Below are 18,174 nucleotides of genomic sequence, written 5' to 3' on the forward strand. Positions count from 1 at the left end.
TTATTTGGAAACGGTATATTGATGATATTTTTGTTCTATGGAGGGGTGATGTAAAACAGCTCCAGGCATTCCATGCTTTTCTTAACTCCTGTTCTGAGCATCTGAGATTTACTATGCAATCTGATACACGTCAAATCAGTTTCCTTGATCTTGTGTGAAGATAATGTTTTATACACTGATCTTTACAGGAAGCCTACTGATCGTAGCAGTTTGTTGAGGGCTGATCGTTGTCACCCACTTCCTTTGAAAAATTGACAGAAATATGGCTAAGACGCAAAGAAAGTTCATGGAGAGGGGCTACAAGAATGATCAGATTAATATTGCCATTGAGAAAATTCAAAACATTACCTTTTTCAAGGTCAGTCTAGCAAAAAGACGCATTCTTGCATTCTAAGTGCTCTGAACAAATTAAGGGAATTGTTCAAACATTGGCACATCCTAAAATCCGATGATGGTCCGAAAACACATTACCGAGACTTTCTCTTGGTCGTATTCTCGCGGGGCAGAAATCTCAGAGACCAATTGGTAAACTGATTTACCACCCCATGATATTCCTGAACAATGTCTAATTGCACCCCTACTGGATGGAAATTACAAATGTAATGGCTGTGCTCAATGCAATGGCACTTATAAATGTAGATCCTTCAAACACCCACAAACAGGGTAATCGATCCCAATAAAAGGTGTTATTATGTGCTCCACTAAGGCAGTTATTTACCTTATAACTTGTCCTTGTGGTAAAAATTATGTAGGTAAAACAAAGCGCGAATTAAAAGTACATATCTCAATAGCATCGTAGCACCATTAGGTGTAAAAACTTTACTTATCCAGTTGCGGCCCACTTCTTGGAGGCAGGCCACTCGATTTCGTCTCTGAGTTATATTGGCATCGAACATGTCACCCTCCCTAGGAGAGGGGCTGACCTTGAAAATGTATTGTTAAAACGAGAGGCTGCCTGGATCTTTAATTTAAAGACCCTTGCTCCCTTCGGTCTCAACGTAGACTTTGATCTGAAGCCATTCTTGTGACTTTGCCATTGTAATTGTTTGTAAGCTTATGTAGTCAACTTAATCTATGATCGTATGCTATCCATTTGTTGTTTGTATGCTGTTCTTTATGACATTTTAATATTTGATTATTAACCAATATTAGGCCACTCTTGGCCATGATTACAGACATGTCTTTTGACACTATATGAGTCATCCAGCAGTATTTGTGATTATACCCTGATGAAGACAGCTTGGCTGTCGAAACGTTGGTATTACATTTTTGCATCTGAGCTCCTAGAGTGTGCGGCTCTTTTATTTTCAAGTTTCCTACTCCGCTAGCCAGCACCTCGTCTTAATAGGTGTGCCTTTCTTTTTCTTCTAGATGGAACAGAAAGTTGACAGACAAGGTGTATTTTCCAGGTTTTATTTTTGTACAGAAAGAAAATGCAGGGTCCTGCTTTCATCTGAACAAATGGTTGACACCTGGAGAAGAAAAGACAGAATATCCAACATTAGGACACCATCCCTAACCCTACCAGAATCAGTTTGTGAATTATACACAACATACAGTAGCTTAGCTAAATGTGCAACAGTCTAGAAACATCCTCAGGGTCAATTCCGCCACCAGTATATTGTCTGACTCAAATGGCACCCCATTCCAAATACACTGTACTGCTGTTGAACGGAGCCCTATGGGTCCTGGTCAAAAGTAGTGCAAAATGAAGGGAATTTGAGACGCACATATTTGATACATTCAGGAAGCCCTCCTCAGACAAATGCCTCGATGTCTTCAACTGAAGAGACACGCTGTTCTGGGGAACTGAACCCAGAGACACAGAACGTGACCCTGACCCAGTGACCTCAGACAGGCTGTGTCCCATTCAGACTCGTCATCGTATCATCACAGAAGGGATGCGTAAACTAAACTAAAGTAAACAAACTGTGTATCCCACGCTGAGATAGATGCTTTGAGGGAGCATTTTAAAATGACACAATCATGGGGAGTCCTTTCACTACCACAAGCCTTCTCCACAATTAATACTTCATCAATCTAGATTTAAAAATGATCTCCCAGATTTCATTTGTGGTGTCCCCCAACAATGCAAATTTTGAGTCAATCTGGTTAAATTTGGGTCCTGAGGCAAAACCAGTTGAGACTGATTTACAGTACATTTCTACTATACGGTGGCTGGGTTAGTGTTAGGGTATAGTACCTGTCTATGCGGTGGGTACAGGAGTCGGTGGCATGGCTGCTGGGGCTTCTGGCTTGGCCCCCTTCTGCTCAGACACAGGGGTGGCGGGGATAGTCTCGTCTTTGGGCTCCACAATGCTCACATGGTCTGGCAGAGGCTTCTTGGGGCCGATCTTACCACTGGGGTCCCATGGTAACATGATTTTCACCTTGATGCCCAGCACACCTGACAGACAAAAACACATACATGAACACATCAGTGCCCTCTACCCAACAGTTACGCAGAACCATGAAGCATGTAGAATAGAGTATGAGGGTTAGCCTGTGTGTAGAGTAGCAAGAAAGAGGTTGATCATAATATAACTAGACTTAAGTAATTCCTGGCCCTTCTCAGACAAATGCCTCGATGTCTTCAATTGAAAAGACACGCTGCTCTGGGGAACTGAACCCAGAGAAACAGAACGTGTCCCTGACCCAGTGACCGCAGAGACAAACCGTGTCCATTCCGACTCGTCATCGTATCATCACTGAAGGAAAACATTTAATCTTCATAAGCAACAGGCCAAAGATGATACTGTTGATGACTCACCTTGACAGAGCAGAATAATCTAGGGGTAGGGTATAGGGGTTGATTTGGTATTCACCTGTTTAGGGGTAGGGTAGTAGTGTCTAGGGGTTGATTTGGTACTCACCCTGTCGGAGCAGGACGTGGCGTACAGCAGTGTCTACGTAGTAGTTGACTGGGTCTCCACTGTGGATCATCAGGCCGTCAACAAATTTCATTGACTTGGCCCTCTGACCCCTCAGCTTCCCAGAAACTACCACTTCACAACCCTTAGAGCCACTCTCCATGATGAACCTCAGCACACCATAGCAAGCCCTGGAAGAGGGATAGAAGGAGGAAAGGGATGGAAAGAGGGATGGTGAAGGTGGAGAAAAGACAGCGGGTGGAGGAGGGCGAGAGAGGATGAAGGGGAGGGGGGTGTAAGTGAGAAAGAAAATAGTTTTAATACTCATGGCAACTATGAGATCACATCTAACATTATGAGCAATTTTGCTGGCCCTTCTCAGACAAATGCCTCGATGTCTTCAACTGAAGAGACACGCTGCTCTGGGGAACTGAACCCAGAGACACAGAACGTGTCCCTGACCCAGTGACTGCAGAGACCGACTGTCCCATTCCGACTCGTCATCGTATCATCACCGAAGGGAGACATTCTACTTCATATCATGAGAAAGTTCAAGAAAGTGGACTGTAACAGCAGGGGTATGTTCTGCTCAATGGATTCCTAGAGACACTCATGTTAGCATGCTAAGCTAACCAGGGGCTGCCTAAGACAACAGATATAGAACCTGCTTACCTTCCCAAATCCTAACCTGTACTATTACAGAGTGAAACCTGCTCCTTTACAGGTTAATGCATAACTGACCATGAAGCAGTGTCTAGGTGCAACATGTTAGAGCTCACAGGCCAGGGTTCGTCTTACCTACGTACAGCCAGTCCTCCCAGCAACTTGTAGCGCAGGGACTCAGCCTGAGCAATGGCACACAGACCACGTGTTGCAACCTTCTCAGCATACAGCTAGAGGGAGAGAGTGGGGAAGTTATCCTTCTACACATACAGAGAGCGGGAGAGGCTACACAGCCTAAAGCTTGGTGTGGCTGCTGCAGTGTGATCGCCGCGGGACCACCACAGCAGAGAAGTGTAGCCTCACGATTCACGCCGACTACTTCATACATAGCTGACTACCTTCTTCTTACCCAACTAGCCACCTGACTACCTAACAAGAAAACATCTGAATCCACACATTTCCTATACTGGATTGAGTCCTTCTCAGACAAATGCCTCGATGTCTTCAACTGAAGAGACACGCTGCTCTGGGGAACTGAACCCAGAGACACAGAACGTGTCCCTGACCCAGTGACCGCAGAGACAAACCGTGTCCATTCCGACTCGTCATCGTATCATCACTGAAGGAAAGTGGTTCCTGGTTAACAGTCTGGTGCAAAGGCAAAGCTAGAGCTTCTCCAGTCATAGACTACCTTCAGACACACACTTGAGGTTGGTTGTTGTAAGTTGATTAACACATTTAAAATCATCCCCAATGTGGAATTCACACTTTTTTAAATGTAAACTTCATAATCATATTCCTCTGTCCTCCAGAAGCCAAACCTCTTCTGAACCACAGTTGTCAGCTCCTTGATGTTGGGGTTAGGGAGTATGTTTAATGTTTACACGTAAGCAGCTGTAGTGTGTCCGGTGGATGCATGTCAGTAGTGTGCGATTACCTCCACGTTGCCCTCGGGGAAGCCAAACCTCTTCTGAACAACAGCGGTCAGCTCCCGGATGCGACGGCCCTTCTCTCCCAGAACATTCTGGGTCCTGAAACAACAATAATCCATTTCTAAATGTGCTTTGTATGCAATCAGTGTATTTTATCTTTCTGAAAGCTCCAGCCGTATTTAACAGGTTTTTAATATTTAAAAATGTTTGAGTTAGTAAACGCAGATTAGTTTGAATGGTGCAGGACAGTAGCTGGAAGGCGCCAGTGTTCTCATTATGATAAAAACACTTTGGCAAAATGGCTCTTTCTAAAGCAGACCACTTTCGCCAACCCTAACCCACCATATCTCTAACTCGCCACCTAAACAAGATTTTTTGTGTTGAGCAGTTGCACACGAGACAGTCTAATTTGCACTGGTCTCTGTGGACTAAAATACCACTGTCCAAGAAGGGGAGTGTGGCTAAGATGCATAAGAAACATCTAACTCCAGAATGTTTGGTTATGGTGATTTAAGTTAATGCATTCAATTATTATTAGTCGTTTATCGTTCTCATTATGGGAGTTGACACTGTTTGCAGAGCTCACAAAACATGCTACACTTGTGAGAAACATGATTTATGTCATTCCATTCACAAGTTGTCAATTTATTGTATTTTGTTTGAAGCGCTACTGTCACATAGAAGTAGGCCCAGGCTACCTGACCTGTGCCTAAATGTAGGCCATAAATGTGGCCATCTGCGAATGTCTGATAGTTAAGACAATCCGAAATACTCACCACCACTAATGAGCTACGGAGCTTCTCAAAGTAATGTTATTCACCTCAAAACTAAATCCGTTTTCGAATCCATTGAGGAACTATTGTCATTCTCGATGCATTAGAAAAATATTTACAGGTCTCTCCCTTTTGATAACCACTCGTCATGAAAAGGAAAAATGTAAAGCTCTGATCTGGTATTTTATGACGTTTCGACTGGATTACTTCTTATTCCTTTCACAAATAGCCTACAGCGGTGTCTGTCCACTAGCACCTTCTGGTGAACACAGTCGATACAATGTTTCAAGTTCTTTCAGAAATGCCATGACCAGCCAATGTGATTTATAGGGTATTTTCTGCCAGCATTCTGTAATGTTTTTATTTATTTGCTTTATGTAGGCTACTTTTTAACATAGTTGGCAAAATAAGTTTCATTTTAGATTTCAATTAGATAGAACTTTGATTAACCAAATGATAATGATTTTGAGAGAAAGACCATAATAAAATAAATGAAACTGTTCCACGAAAATCACAACTCATATTCAAAATGGAAATGGTTGCCGACAACTTCAGGAGCATAATGGCAAAATCTGCGGGGCCGGCAGCAGGAGGATGGTCGGGAACAGGGTTCTTAATTATTTAATCAAACAGCATGCTTAAAGCATCAGACAAGCTCAGTAGATAGTTGATTTTATTAAAAGACACGGGGTGTGTCTATATGGTCAACATTTACAAGGCCGCAGGGCCAGACAGATTACCAAGACGTGTACTGCGAGCATGCGCTGACCAACTAGTGTCTTCATTGACACTTTCAAACTCTCCCTGTCCAAGTCTAATACCACCATGTTTTAAGCAAACCACCATAGTGCCTGTGCCCAAGAACACTGAGGTAACCTGCCTAAATGACTACCGACCCGTAGCACTCATATTGAAGACTCATGTTAAAAGAAACCACCAGCTTTCATATGTTCTGAGCAAGGAACTGAAATGTTAGCTTTCTTACATAGCACATATTGCACTTTTACTTTCTTCTCCAACACTTTGTTTTTGCATTATTTAAACCAAATTGAACATGTTTCATTGTTTACTTGAGGCTAAATAGATTTTATTGATGCATTATATTAGGTTAAAATAAGTGTTCATTCAGTATTGTTGTAATTGTCATTATTACAAATAAAATAAAAACATTCAGCCGATTAATCGGTATCGGCCCCATGGTCCTCCAATAATCGGTATCGGCGTTGAAAAATCATAATTGGTTAACCTCTAGTCCACATCACAACAAACATGGTCCAAGCTCAACAAGATGGTCGGGAAGTGGGCACAACAAAACTTACTCCACCCCCAGGAGACAAACGATTTAGCATGTGTCCACTGGTTGCATCACTGCCCGGTATGACAACCGCTCGGACTCCGTCCGCAGGGCACTACAGAGGGAAGTGTGAACAGCCCAGTACATCACTGGGGCCAAGCTTCCTGCCATCCAGGACCTCTATACCAGTGTGTCAGAGCTTCTATCTGCAATCCATAAGACTCCTGAACACCTAATCAAATGGCTACCCATACTATTTGCATTGCCCCCCCACACCGCTGCTACTGTTGTTATCATCAATGTGCCACCTCACATTGACTCTGTACCAGTACCCCCTGTATATTGTCCCACTATTGTTATTTTACTGGTGCTCTTTAAATACAGCTTACTTTGTTATTACTGCATTGTTGGCTCATTTCACTGTATGGTTGTTGTATTAGGCGCATGTGACAATTTGATTTGATTTTGAAATACAACCAAGTTCTATTTTAGCACCTGCATTCCTTAGTACTTGTTAGCATTTTGTAATCATTATGGGACATACTTTCGGCTTGCGTTTGGGGGAAAATTGCCCCCTTGTGTGCACTACCGGTAATACAGTATATCCCGGCATGGCACGGTATAAAAATCTGGATACCGCCCAATCCTACCACTTACACAAATTAATTATACTACCAACAATCAACCTTTTAAAGCCTGAATAACACCACTAGCTACCAACATACCAGTAACGTTACCTTGTGGCCAGGATTATGATCTCGGTCCTGGTCGGGGTCACACGCACCTCCACACCGGAATACCCATCCTCCGCAAGCTCGCGCGTCAGGAACTCGTTCAGCTCGGCTTTGAAGATTCCGTCCGCGACAAACTAACGAAGGATAACACAAGGTTGTAGGGAACATGCTTGTAGTCACATAGCCACTAGTGAACGTGCATCAGGTAGCATCATTGGCCCACAAGTTACAGAGCTGGTGAACTGTAACGTTAGCGCCAAAGTTAAAATAAAGTATCCTGCCACATGTGTGACTAACATTAGCCAACTAGACATTGACCACTAATCTAGACATCACTTCAGAGTTGTAACTCTACTTTAATGGTGATTTTCTGGTTATGCTTACTCGCTAGCACGGTATAAAAGGCAACCCGTGACACGTTCACTAGCGGGGGATTCCTGTACCCGTAGCTAGTATCTGTGGTAATCCTCTTTAGTCTAGGGGACGAGGACGCCGAGCAATACTACAACCAACTCCGTATTCATACTGCTAACACATGGCATCCGAATTTCCTACAAATGCATCCGTTATAAAGAGCATTTTGAGACGAAATGTGAACTGACCTTCCTCTTCTTTGAGATTTGCACAGCCATCTTACTGGAGGCCGCTGACAGGAAAGAATTTGTTAAGGAACCGGAAGTATATTTATACCAAGAATTGCGTATTCCGTCGACACTTGATGACGATGTGTTGGGAGCTTTCAAAAAAAATAATACTAGTAGCTACCTTTAGCTAAACAACGAACGTTAACTTCGTTGGAAATGGCAGCACATCTCAAAAAGCGAGTTTACGAACAATTATCAGAAGTTGTCCAGGTTGGTAGACCATGATTACGGAAAAAAACTAAACATTCACCTTTAACCAACGTTGTTCTTTCAATAATAGCCAGCCAGCTAGCTAACGTTAGACTGCGTCTGAGTGTTTCGTAGCTAGCTAACAATAACAACACCGAGTTGTTGATAACATCATGCATCCTCTTTTATTAACTTTAGCTAGATATAGATATTATATTGGCCTCATAGAAAAGCTGGGTCACAGGGATCTGAGCAAATGGCCAGTGGTAGCTAGTTATGCTGGCTGGTGTACAATTGCAATCTTGTTCTAGCCTGTGTCCCAGTCTGTTTCTGTTATGATCATGCAAAGGACAGCAATATAGTGGGGAGGAGCACAAATCGATCTGGGCTAGCTTTGTCTAGATCCTAGCTATAGTTCGATCCCTACAGCTTTAGATATGCCGTTTAGCTATCCAGATCCGTATCATCTCATATCACAAAATGAAAAAGAAAAGGTAATCCATTGTCTCTGTTGATCAACAGCTTCCCCAAGAGGAGGCTCCAGCCAAGAAGCTCCGTCTGACCAAACCAATTAAGTCTGCAGCGCTGCACATTGACCTGTGTAAGGCCCCCAACCCCACTGATATCTTGTAGTACCTGCTGCACTTTGCCCGCAGCTCCGTGGAGGCAGAGAGTGTGGAAGGGGTGGTAAGCATACTGCTGGAACACTACTACAAGGTATGGTGTCTTGGCTTTAATCCTTCCATCCCTCCATCTTCTCCTTCCGTCCTTTCTCTTCTCTTTCTATCTATCCGTCATCTCTCTCCCTTCTCTTCCTCCTGGGACACTATTACAAAGTAAAGTAACCCTCCTATCCCTAGCTGCTCTTAGCAATGTGGGTGTATTTACATACACTAGCGTTGCTTTCAGTTGTATTGGGTTGCACAAAAACAGTCAGCGGAAAGACAGAAGTTCAATAAAATATAATGTCAACGTACTGTGCCAACATACTCGCTGCTTACCTTATGTCAAAATAAAAGTCCTGCACATGCGCCATATGTGGACAAAAAAGAAATAACTTGTGGGGGACTTTTATTTTGACATGAGAAATGCAGATTAGAAGTGGGTCTTCTACAGACCCACGTTTGGAAAGTCTGTTTAGTAATACAATCTTTTAGATATTTTGTCAAATTCCCCCTGTCATAATGACCAACCTTCCTGCCCACCGGCACAGTAAGTAGAAATGGAATTGTATTTAACTTCTGGCTTCCCGCAAACTGTTTTTGGGCAACCCAATACAATTGAAAGCAACGCTAGTGTATGGAAATAGGCCCGCGTTGCCAAGAGCAGCTATCCTCTCCCCTCCTTCCATGGTCCCTCCTTTCTCCCCTCCTACTTTTATCCTTTCTGCCTCTCCTTCTTCCATCCCTTCTTTCCCTCACCTTGCTCCTGTCTCTTGCTCCTGAATCTCTCTCATACCTCTTTTTCATCCCTCTCTCGCTCATCCTCCTCTCTCGCTCATCCCCCTTGCTCATCGATCTCGCTCATCGATCTCTCTCATCCCTCTTGCTCATCCTCCTCTCTCTCAGCACCTGTCAGACACATATTTCGGCATGAGGAATAAATGCCTGCAACTCCTGAGTTGCCTGGGAAATGTGGACACGCCCCTAAATAAAGACGGACCGGTATTGGTTCCAGCTATGATTGGGGGCGGTGCTTCAGGTGTGTATATTTATTTGCGTTAACCAGGGTAGTTGAGTCAACAACAAAAAATATTCACTACATAACATGTTTATACTTAATTTAACCAGACTAGTCCCCTCATCACATCACCATGTCTGTGAGAGATGTGTGTGGGATGTGCACAAGTAGTGTGTTATCAGTGACTATTTTCCACTCTCCCTTCCAGGGGTGTCTGGCGCAGTGTGTGTGAGAGATGCACAGAGCGTCATCAGTGACTACTTTTCTGACCAGGACCCAAGGGTGTGCACGGCGGCCATCAAAGCCATGGTATGACCTCACTTGCTCCTGTTATGTCCCAATATACATACAGTTGAAGTCGGAAGTTTATATACACCTTAGTCAAATACATTTAAACTCAGTTTTTCACAATTCCTTAAATTTAAACCTAGTAAAAATTCCCTGTCTTAGGTCAGTTAGGATCACCACTGTATTTTAAGAATGTGAAATGTCAGAATAATAGTAGAGAGTGATTTATTTCAGCTTTTATTTCTTTCATCACATTCCCAGTGGGTCAGAAGTTTACATGCACTCAATTAGTATTTGGTAGCATTGCCTTTAAATTAACTTGGCTCAAATGTTTTCGGGTAGCCTTCCACAAGCTTCCCACAATAACTCGGGTGAATTTTGGCCCATTCCTCCTGACCGAGCTGGTGTAACTGAGTCAGGTTTGTAGGCCTCCTTGCTCGCACACACTTTTTCAGTTCTGCCCACAAATGTTCTATAGGGCAAGCCATTTTGCCACAACTTTGGAAGTATGCTTGGGGTCATTGTCCACTTGGAAGACCCATTTGCAACCAAGCTTTAACTTCCTGACTGATGTCTTGAGATGTTGCTTCAATATATCCACACAATTTTGCTTCCTCATGATGACATCTATTTTCTGAAGTGCACCAGTCCCTCCTGCAGCAAAGCACCCCCACAACATGATGCTGCCACCCCCGTCCTTCACGGTTGGGATGGTGTTCTTCGGCTTGCAAGCCTTCCCCTTTTTCCTCCAAACATAACAATGGCCATTATGGCCAAACAGTTCTATTTTTGTTTCATCAGACCAGAAGACATTGCTCCAAAAAGTACAGACTTTGTCCTCGTATGCAGTTGCAAACTGTAGTCTGGCTTTTTTATGGTGGTTTTGGAGCAGTGGCTGCTTCCTTGCTGAGTGGCCTTTCAGGTTATGTCGATATAGGACTTGTTTTACTGTGGATATAGATACTTTTGTACCGGTATCCTCCAGCATCTTCACAAGGTCCTTTGCTGCTGTTCTGGGATTGATTCGCACTTTTCGCACCAAAGTACGTTCATCTCTAGGAGACAGAAAGCGTCTCCTTCCTGAGCAGTATGACGGCTGTGTGGTCCCTTGGTGTTTATACTTGTGTACTATTGTTTGTAGAGATGAACAGATTTCTCCCAAGGATGAACCAGACTCATGTAGGTCTACAATTTATTTTCTGGGTTCTTGGCTGATTTCTTTTGCTTTTCCCATTATGTCAAGCATAGAGGCACGGAGTTTGAAGGTAGGCCTTGAAATACATCCACAGGTACACCTCCAATTGGCTCAAATTATGTAAATTAGCCTATCAGAAGCTTCTAAAGCCATGACATCATTTTCTAGAATTATCTAGGCTGTTTAAAGGCACAGTCAACTTAGTGTATGTAAACTTCTGACCCACTGGAATTGTGATACAGTGAAATAATCTGTCTGTAAACAATTGCTGGGAAAATTACTTGTGTCATGCACAAAGTAGATAAGAGCACCAAATCCATGATGCATTGTGGGTAAATTGTGACTTTCAGGCTGATCTACAAATAATAATGAGTGCTTATTTGTGATGTAAGTCAATTTGTAGATCAGTCAGTCAGCAGTCACCTGAAATGTTGGCTGCAATGTCAGACAAGCCCAACACTACACACTGAACACAAACTCACTGATGAAAACAGCTGTGCGATGGTGACTAAAGGTGTCATCTGCCTATCCCGTCGTCCAATGAGCAAGTCCGCCTGGTCGACGACTCGTTTGGGAAGATCAGTCACGTGGTCTCTGATGGATCCTGGGTAGTCAGGGTGCAGGCCGCCAAAACACTGGTGTGTACACACACACACACACACAAACCATTCTTTCACATCTTACTTTTCAGATAGTCATGGCTCTCCTTTCCTAACACTCCTCTCATCCCTCTCCTCTCTTCCTCAGGGTAACATGTTGCAAGTCAGTCCTCACTTCCTTGAGCAGACTCTGGACAAGAAACTGATGTCAGACCTCAGGGTACGTACAGTGTGTGTGTGTGTGTGTAAATGTCTCTTCAGAGGAAGCATACAGCATTTTATTTGTCATTTATTTCTAATAACGTATATTTCAGAGGAAATATACGGCTCACAAGAAGGCCAAGGAGCTCTTTGTAATCTAGATGTAATGTAATACAGTATATACTGTATGTAATGTAATCTGTATGTAGTGTAATCTATACATATTGTTATCTACACTAAACAAAAAAATAAACAGTCCGTTCAATGTTTCATGAGCTGACATATAAGATCCCAGAACTTTTCCATATATATGCACAAAGCTTATTTCTCAAAAGAAATGTGCACAAGTTTGTTTACATACCTGTTAAAGCATTTCTCCTTTGCCAAGATAATCTATCCACCAAATGTGAAGTCCAAGATGGACAAAGGGGGCGTTGTTGGGGCTGTGTTTCTGGACCTAAGGAAGGCTTTTGATACTGTTAACCATGAGATTCTCATCACAAAATTGTCCAAGTTCAACTTTTCCCCCCGATGCCTTGAGATGGATGAGATCATACCTTGAAGGCAGAACTCAGTGTGTCAGAGTGAGCAATGAGCTGTCGCCCACTCTTAGCTATGATGTGGGCGTGCCACAAGGGTCAATACTGGGGCACCTCCTGTTCAGCCTGTACATTAATGATCTGCCTTCTGTCTGTACTGGGTCTGAAGTTCAAATGTATGCAGATGATACAGTGATATATGTGCATGCAAAGAGCAAACAACAAGCTGCACAAGAACTCACTACTGTAATGTTCCAGGTTACAAAGTGACTCGTGTTTGCATCTCAATGTGAAAAAAACTGTTTGCATGTTCTTCACAAAGAGGGCAACAGATGCTACTGAGCCAGATGTCTATGTGTCAGGGGAGAAGCTTCAGGTGGTACCTGATTTTAAGTACCTATCTGATTTTAAGTACCCTAATACTTGATTCCAATCTCTTTTAAAAAGCATGTGAAAAAGGTCACTCAGATAACCAAATTCAACCTAGCTAATTTCCGATTTATACGAAATTGTTTGACTACAGAGGTAGCAAAACTGTACTTCAAATCTATGATACTCTCCCACTTAACATACTGCTTGACTAGTTGGGCCCAAGCTTGCTGTACAACATTAAAACCTATTCAGTCTGTCTACAAACAGGCTCTCAAAGTGCTTGATTGGATGCCCAATCGCCATCATCACTGTTACATCCTCAGAAAGCATGAGCTCTGAGTTGGGAAAATCTTGTGAAATACACCGATGCATGTCTTGTATTCCAGATCCTAAATGGCCTGGCTCCCCCTCCACTCAGTATTTTTGTTAAACAGAAAACCCAAACATATGGCAACAGATCCACAAGGTCTGCCATGAGAAGTGACCCCCCCCGCGTTCAGGGACACATTATTACATTTCTGTTAGTCACATGTCTGTGGAACTTGTTCAGTTTATGTCACAGTTGTTGAATCTTGTTATGTTCATACAAATATGTTTTCTGAAAATAAATGCAGTTGACAGTGAGAGGATGTTTCTTTTTTTGCTGCGTTTATAATATATATGTACGTGTGTGTTATCTATATTTCAGAGGAAACGTACTGCTCATGAGCGGGCCAAGGAGCTCTATGCGTCTGGTGAGTTCTCCTCTGGGATGAAATGGGCTGATGATGCCCCCAAGGAGAAGGTGGACACCTCCGCTGTCAACCTGATCGCCTCGGGGGCCTGTGGAGCCTTTGTACACGGACTGGAGGAGATGTACGGTAAGTGCGTGTGTATCGGCAAGGGTGTGTGTGTCAGTGTTTGTGTTTGTGGGATGCCTCTGTGTGTGGTGTGATGTTTATTTAATTTTCTCCCGTGTAAAGGCTGTTAGAGGGAGAGAGAGTGTTGTGTGTGTAAATGATAATGCCTGTGTGTTTTTTATCTGTAGAGGTGCGTATTGCTGCTGTGGATGCCTTCTCTGCTCTCGCCCAATCATCTGCCAGCTTTGCTGAGATGTGCCTGGACTTCCTGGTTGACATGTTTAACGATGAGATTGAGGCGGTCAGGCTGCAGTCCATCCACGTCCTCAGACAGATCTCTACTAACACCCTGAGAGAAGACCAGCTGGATACTGCACTGGCTGTACTAGAAGTAATACACACACCAACACAGATATGGAGACATACACACACACACACACGCAGATTCTCACATGCACGCACCAACACACACACGCATGCGCACACACACACTTTTCACACTTACAAGGTGAAAGAAGAACATTTCTAAATGATAAAATATATTTTTTTATGGATAATAATAAACAACTGAAGTGTGTAACCTGTGTAGGACTCGTCTCGTGACATCAGAGAAGTGCTACATGAGTTGCTGTGTTTCACCAATGTGTCGACTAAAGAGTGTATCCAACTGGCTCTGCTGGAGCTGTTGAAAAATCTCACCAAGTACCCCACTGACCGCAACTCTGCCTGGAAGTAAGTAAGTGTGTGTGTGTGTGTACGTGCGTGCGTCAATTTGCAAGTGATTCAATAAAAAGCTTTTACAAGTCAACACTCTCTTATCTTCATTGCTATCTTTCTCTTCATCTCTCCCCCTCTCAATCTCTCTAGGTGTCTAAAGTTTCTAGGTTGTCGTCATCCTACCCTGGTATTACCGCTGGTTCCAGAGCTGCTCAGTACTCACCCTTACTTCCACACCCCTGAACCAGACATGGACGACCCTGCCTGTATCCTACACACACACACCCCCCTATACCTATTGTGTGGTCCTGACCTAGCGTAACAGCTATTGCAGTGTTGGTGCTGGTGTTCAACGCAGCTCAGTCTTGTTCCACCATGACAGCTCTGTTCTCAGACCACACATTTAGACATTACACCTACGGGACAGCCTCTCTCACCTAGTACCTCCTCTCAGGGTAAGACACACACACACACACCCCTTTCAGACAGTAGACCCATGCTGAGACCCAATATGTTGTAATGTATGTGTGTGTGTAGTTACCAGGGAGGAAGCAGGCCCCAGGTGGGAGTGGTATAGAAGGTTCCAGGAGTGTGGAGTCTGCTCAGCTGTTCCTCCAACAGAGTCAGAGCAGAGTTAGCACCATACAAAACCTACAGGACCCCGGGGCTCAGGACCTGCTAAACTTTACTATCAGGTACATATACACACACACACATACTATCAAAACATTAAAAACACATTTTGAAGTGACTATTTTGTGTGTGTGTGTCTCAGAGATCTACAGAGACTGGGTGAGCTACAGACAGAGCTGGCAGGGGCTGCTGACTTTTTTGCCACCTACCTCCGCTGCCAACTACTGCTCACCAAGATGTCTCTGGATAGACAGATTTGAAATGGAAGGGATACAGGCAGTTGGTCGATATGGGTTGAAGGGGGATTGAACCCCGGTCTCCAGTGGGAAGAGGAGCACATACACTGAGTGTACAAAGCATTAGGAACACCTTCCTAATATTGAGTTGCACCTCCTTTTGCCCTCAGAACAGCCTCAATTCATTGGGCATGGACTCTACAAGGTGTCAAAAGTGTTCCACAGGGATGTTGGCCCATGTTGACTCCAATGCGTCCCACAGTTGTCAAGTTGGCTGGATGTCCTTTGGGTGGTGAACCATCGTAGATACACACGGGAAACTGTTGAGTGTGAAAAACCCAGCAACGTTGCCGTTCTTGACATACACAAACCGGTGAACCTGGCACCTACTACCATACCCCGTTCTTTTGTCTTCCCCATTCACCCTCTGAATGGCACACATACACAATCCATGTCTCAATTGTCTCAAGGCTTAACAATCCTTCTTTAACCTGTCTCCTCCCCTTAATCTACACTGATTGAAGTGGATTTAACAAGTGACATCAATAAGGGTCACCTGGTCAGTCTGTCAAGGAAAGAGCAAGTGTTTTGTACACTCAGTGTGTATGTGTCTTCAGCCGGTGGCATTAACCCTAGACAGTAATGTGATATGCAGAGCTTTGTGTATATAATGTCATGTTGTGTGTTTGTAGATGCTGAAGGAGACGTATAAACTGGTGTTCCTATATAATGGTCTGGAGAACAGACAGGTGGCCACCATACACCATGTCAGACTACAGGCTAAGGCCTTACAGCGAGTTCTGACTGCCCGCACTAGGCGAGGGTTAGTACACACACAAACACCTCCACCGTCCATGTCTATAACTGTCAAGCAGCTCAACCCCTCTCATCTCTCTGCAGAGTTGAACCTCTCATCAGTGTCTGTGAGAAGTTCCTTCAGGAGGTGGAATCCTTTCAGAGGTATATTATCTCTTTTTTTTAATCATAATTTCATCTACCAATTATTTCATGTATTTTATTTCATAAACATTTGATATTGTTGAAAACAAAAAAGACAGAATATTTGTCCTATAAAAGAAAAGAAGCAGAAACCGATGCATTTGTAATTAATTGGGCAACTGAATTGTTGTTTTAATTTATCGCCACATGGTGGCAACATTGACCTTGCAGAAAGCACACCCTTTTCTTTTGGTATTCTGATGAACCCTAACCTCTATGCCTCCAGGCTGTTTGTGGTGGAGCTGCCCCACCTCCAGGAAAGTTTTGTGGGGAAGCTGTTGGATGTGAGTCCCAGGCTGTCGGCCTACAAGCCTGGAGAACTGGTCAAGATTCTTCAGACCACACTGAGACAGAGTGGCTTCTTAAACCTTCAATTTCCTAAACGGGTACACAGAACACATACACACACAGGTATTTGACCCAGGTGTGGTTTGTATTGGTTGGCAGGTCCAGCGTGCATCAGCGACCATCATTGAGCCGACAGGAGAGTCTGACAACCACCTGCGTTTCACCTCTGGCCTGGTGGTGGCGCTAGACATCGACGCTACGCTGGAGCACGTACAAGACCCCCACAACACAAAGTACAGGTACACAACCTGTTATATAAGGTCTCTGGTACACAACCCGTGGCTGCGTTCCGATTCTCCAAACTTCTCCTAAAATGTGCACTCATACACTCACCCTCATGGATTTAAAAGGAATTAACTGGAATATGGTGTTAACTCCCTCCAGCCATGCTTGCACCAATCCAATGTACATGCACATTTCTGGGTGAAGGGTAGAGAATCAGAATGGAGCCTTTGTTCAGGACCCTAGCGGTATATAACCTGTGCCATCTCCTCTCTCCTGCTCATGGATGAAGTGTTGGTCCCAGTTGTAATAGTTTGCTTTGTCTTTTACACACACACACACACACACAGTATCCAGACGGCCAGTCTCATGTGATTCAGCCTAAACCTGGAGACTTCAGGAGTCCTGGACCACACCGCCACCGCCTCATCACACAGGTCTACTTGTCTCACTGCGCATGGACTGGTGAGGACACACACTGTCTCACAGCACATGGACTAGTGGGGGGCACACCCACACGCATTTTACCTGTCTCACTCCGCATGGACCGGTGAGGACACAAATTTACCCCGGCCCCTTTCTCTCTGTCTTTCTCTCAAAGGCGTATCAGATCGAAGTGAGGCTGCTGCTGGCCTACAGCTCATCTTGTCTCTAAGACAGCGTGGAGCGACAGCAGCATTGAAGGCCTCCAGCCAGCAGAGGGTGCCACTGAGGGAACCATTCTCTTCAGCAAACCTGTCAAGGTCTTCATCATGCCCAAACCTGCCTGCCGCTGACAAACACACCTCTTTAAACATCCATCTCCCTTTCCCTATCCTCTTCCTCTAGTCTTTTCTATCTTGTCTGTTGTCTTCTCCCTCTCACACCCCTGACCTGCTTCTCCTCAGCCATTGGTGCAGACTCAAAGCTGGTCCTTCCTTACTGTGTTCATTTTTACAAAACAATATATTTGTTAGTGGCTGGCTGACTAGCTGACTGGCCTTTATTCTCAACTAGAATGAGAATGCGTCCCAAATAGGTCCCTATTCCATATATAGTGTACTACTTTTGACTACTGTAAAGGGAATAGGGTGCCATTTGGAATTCCGCACGAGACTAAGCCAGAGTATCACTGAGGTCACCTGTCTGATCTATGTGTTGCTATTCCTAGTTGCTATAGTTAAGGACAAACTTTTTTTGAATGACAATAAATGAAACCAGATGGTAT

The 18,174-nt window shown here is 44.0% G+C and overlaps 3 protein-coding genes and 4 non-coding genes across 30 annotated transcripts; 2 read left to right on the plus strand and 5 right to left on the minus strand.

Annotated features, from left to right (window-relative positions):
- Positions 1-1,399: 1,399 nt before the first annotated feature.
- LOC110507642 (small ribosomal subunit protein uS3) lies at positions 1,400-7,924 on the minus strand. The gene is made up of 7 exons (XM_021587755.3): positions 7,869-7,924; positions 7,270-7,400; positions 4,471-4,564; positions 3,669-3,763; positions 2,874-3,061; positions 2,204-2,407; positions 1,400-1,472 (listed from the first exon to the last, which is right to left on the minus strand). The coding sequence occupies exons 1-6, from the start codon at positions 7,896-7,898 to the stop codon at positions 2,208-2,210; spliced, it is 738 nt and encodes a 245-aa protein (XP_021443430.1). The 5' UTR covers positions 7,899-7,924; the 3' UTR covers positions 1,400-1,472; positions 2,204-2,207.
- On the minus strand, positions 1,753-1,899 carry LOC118944800 (small nucleolar RNA SNORD15). Its single transcript, XR_005040117.2, has one exon. It is a non-coding gene; the product is annotated as a small nucleolar RNA SNORD15 (small nucleolar RNA).
- On the minus strand, positions 2,567-2,714 carry LOC118944788 (small nucleolar RNA SNORD15). Its single transcript, XR_005040105.2, has one exon. It is a non-coding gene; the product is annotated as a small nucleolar RNA SNORD15 (small nucleolar RNA).
- LOC118944787 (small nucleolar RNA SNORD15) lies at positions 3,244-3,390 on the minus strand. The gene has a single exon (XR_005040104.1). It is a non-coding gene; the product is annotated as a small nucleolar RNA SNORD15 (small nucleolar RNA).
- On the minus strand, positions 4,011-4,158 carry LOC118944801 (small nucleolar RNA SNORD15). Its single transcript, XR_005040118.1, has one exon. It is a non-coding gene; the product is annotated as a small nucleolar RNA SNORD15 (small nucleolar RNA).
- Positions 7,400-15,277, plus strand: LOC110507104 (integrator complex subunit 4-like protein 2). 24 transcript variants are annotated; one of them, XR_016492697.1, is made up of 12 exons: positions 7,400-8,120; positions 8,622-8,816; positions 9,668-9,800; positions 9,988-10,088; positions 11,757-11,900; positions 12,010-12,081; positions 13,662-13,833; positions 14,001-14,203; positions 14,402-14,548; positions 14,680-14,795; positions 14,924-14,984; positions 15,067-15,277. XR_016492697.1 is itself a non-coding variant. In XM_090224697.1 (12 exons), exons 6-11 carry the CDS (start codon positions 12,016-12,018, stop codon positions 14,968-14,970), a joined length of 747 nt encoding a protein of 248 aa, XP_090080823.1. In that variant the 5' UTR covers positions 7,400-8,120; positions 8,622-8,816; positions 9,668-9,800; positions 9,988-10,088; positions 11,655-11,900; positions 12,010-12,015; the 3' UTR covers positions 14,971-14,984; positions 15,067-15,277. The 24 variants fall into 24 exon arrangements, 10 of the variants coding, with proteins under 10 accessions (XP_090080823.1, XP_090080826.1, XP_090080820.1 ...); XM_090224697.1 differs by having other exon boundaries at positions 11,655-11,900; positions 14,402-14,544; XM_090224700.1 differs by having other exon boundaries at positions 14,402-14,544.
- A 657-nt stretch (positions 15,278-15,934) lies between these two features.
- On the plus strand, positions 15,935-18,173 carry LOC149971262 (integrator complex subunit 4-like). The gene is made up of 6 exons (XM_090224706.1): positions 15,935-16,221; positions 16,299-16,358; positions 16,624-16,681; positions 16,845-16,984; positions 17,318-17,432; positions 17,569-18,173. The coding sequence occupies exons 1-5, from the start codon at positions 16,091-16,093 to the stop codon at positions 17,340-17,342; spliced, it is 414 nt and encodes a 137-aa protein (XP_090080832.1). The 5' UTR covers positions 15,935-16,090; the 3' UTR covers positions 17,343-17,432; positions 17,569-18,173.
- Position 18,174: the final 1 nt, after the last annotated feature.

This window comes from Oncorhynchus mykiss, chromosome 27 (genome assembly GCF_057628025.1).
Source record: "Oncorhynchus mykiss isolate SJ-2025 chromosome 27, ASM5762802v1, whole genome shotgun sequence".
NCBI lineage: Eukaryota > Metazoa > Chordata > Actinopteri > Salmoniformes > Salmonidae > Oncorhynchus > Oncorhynchus mykiss.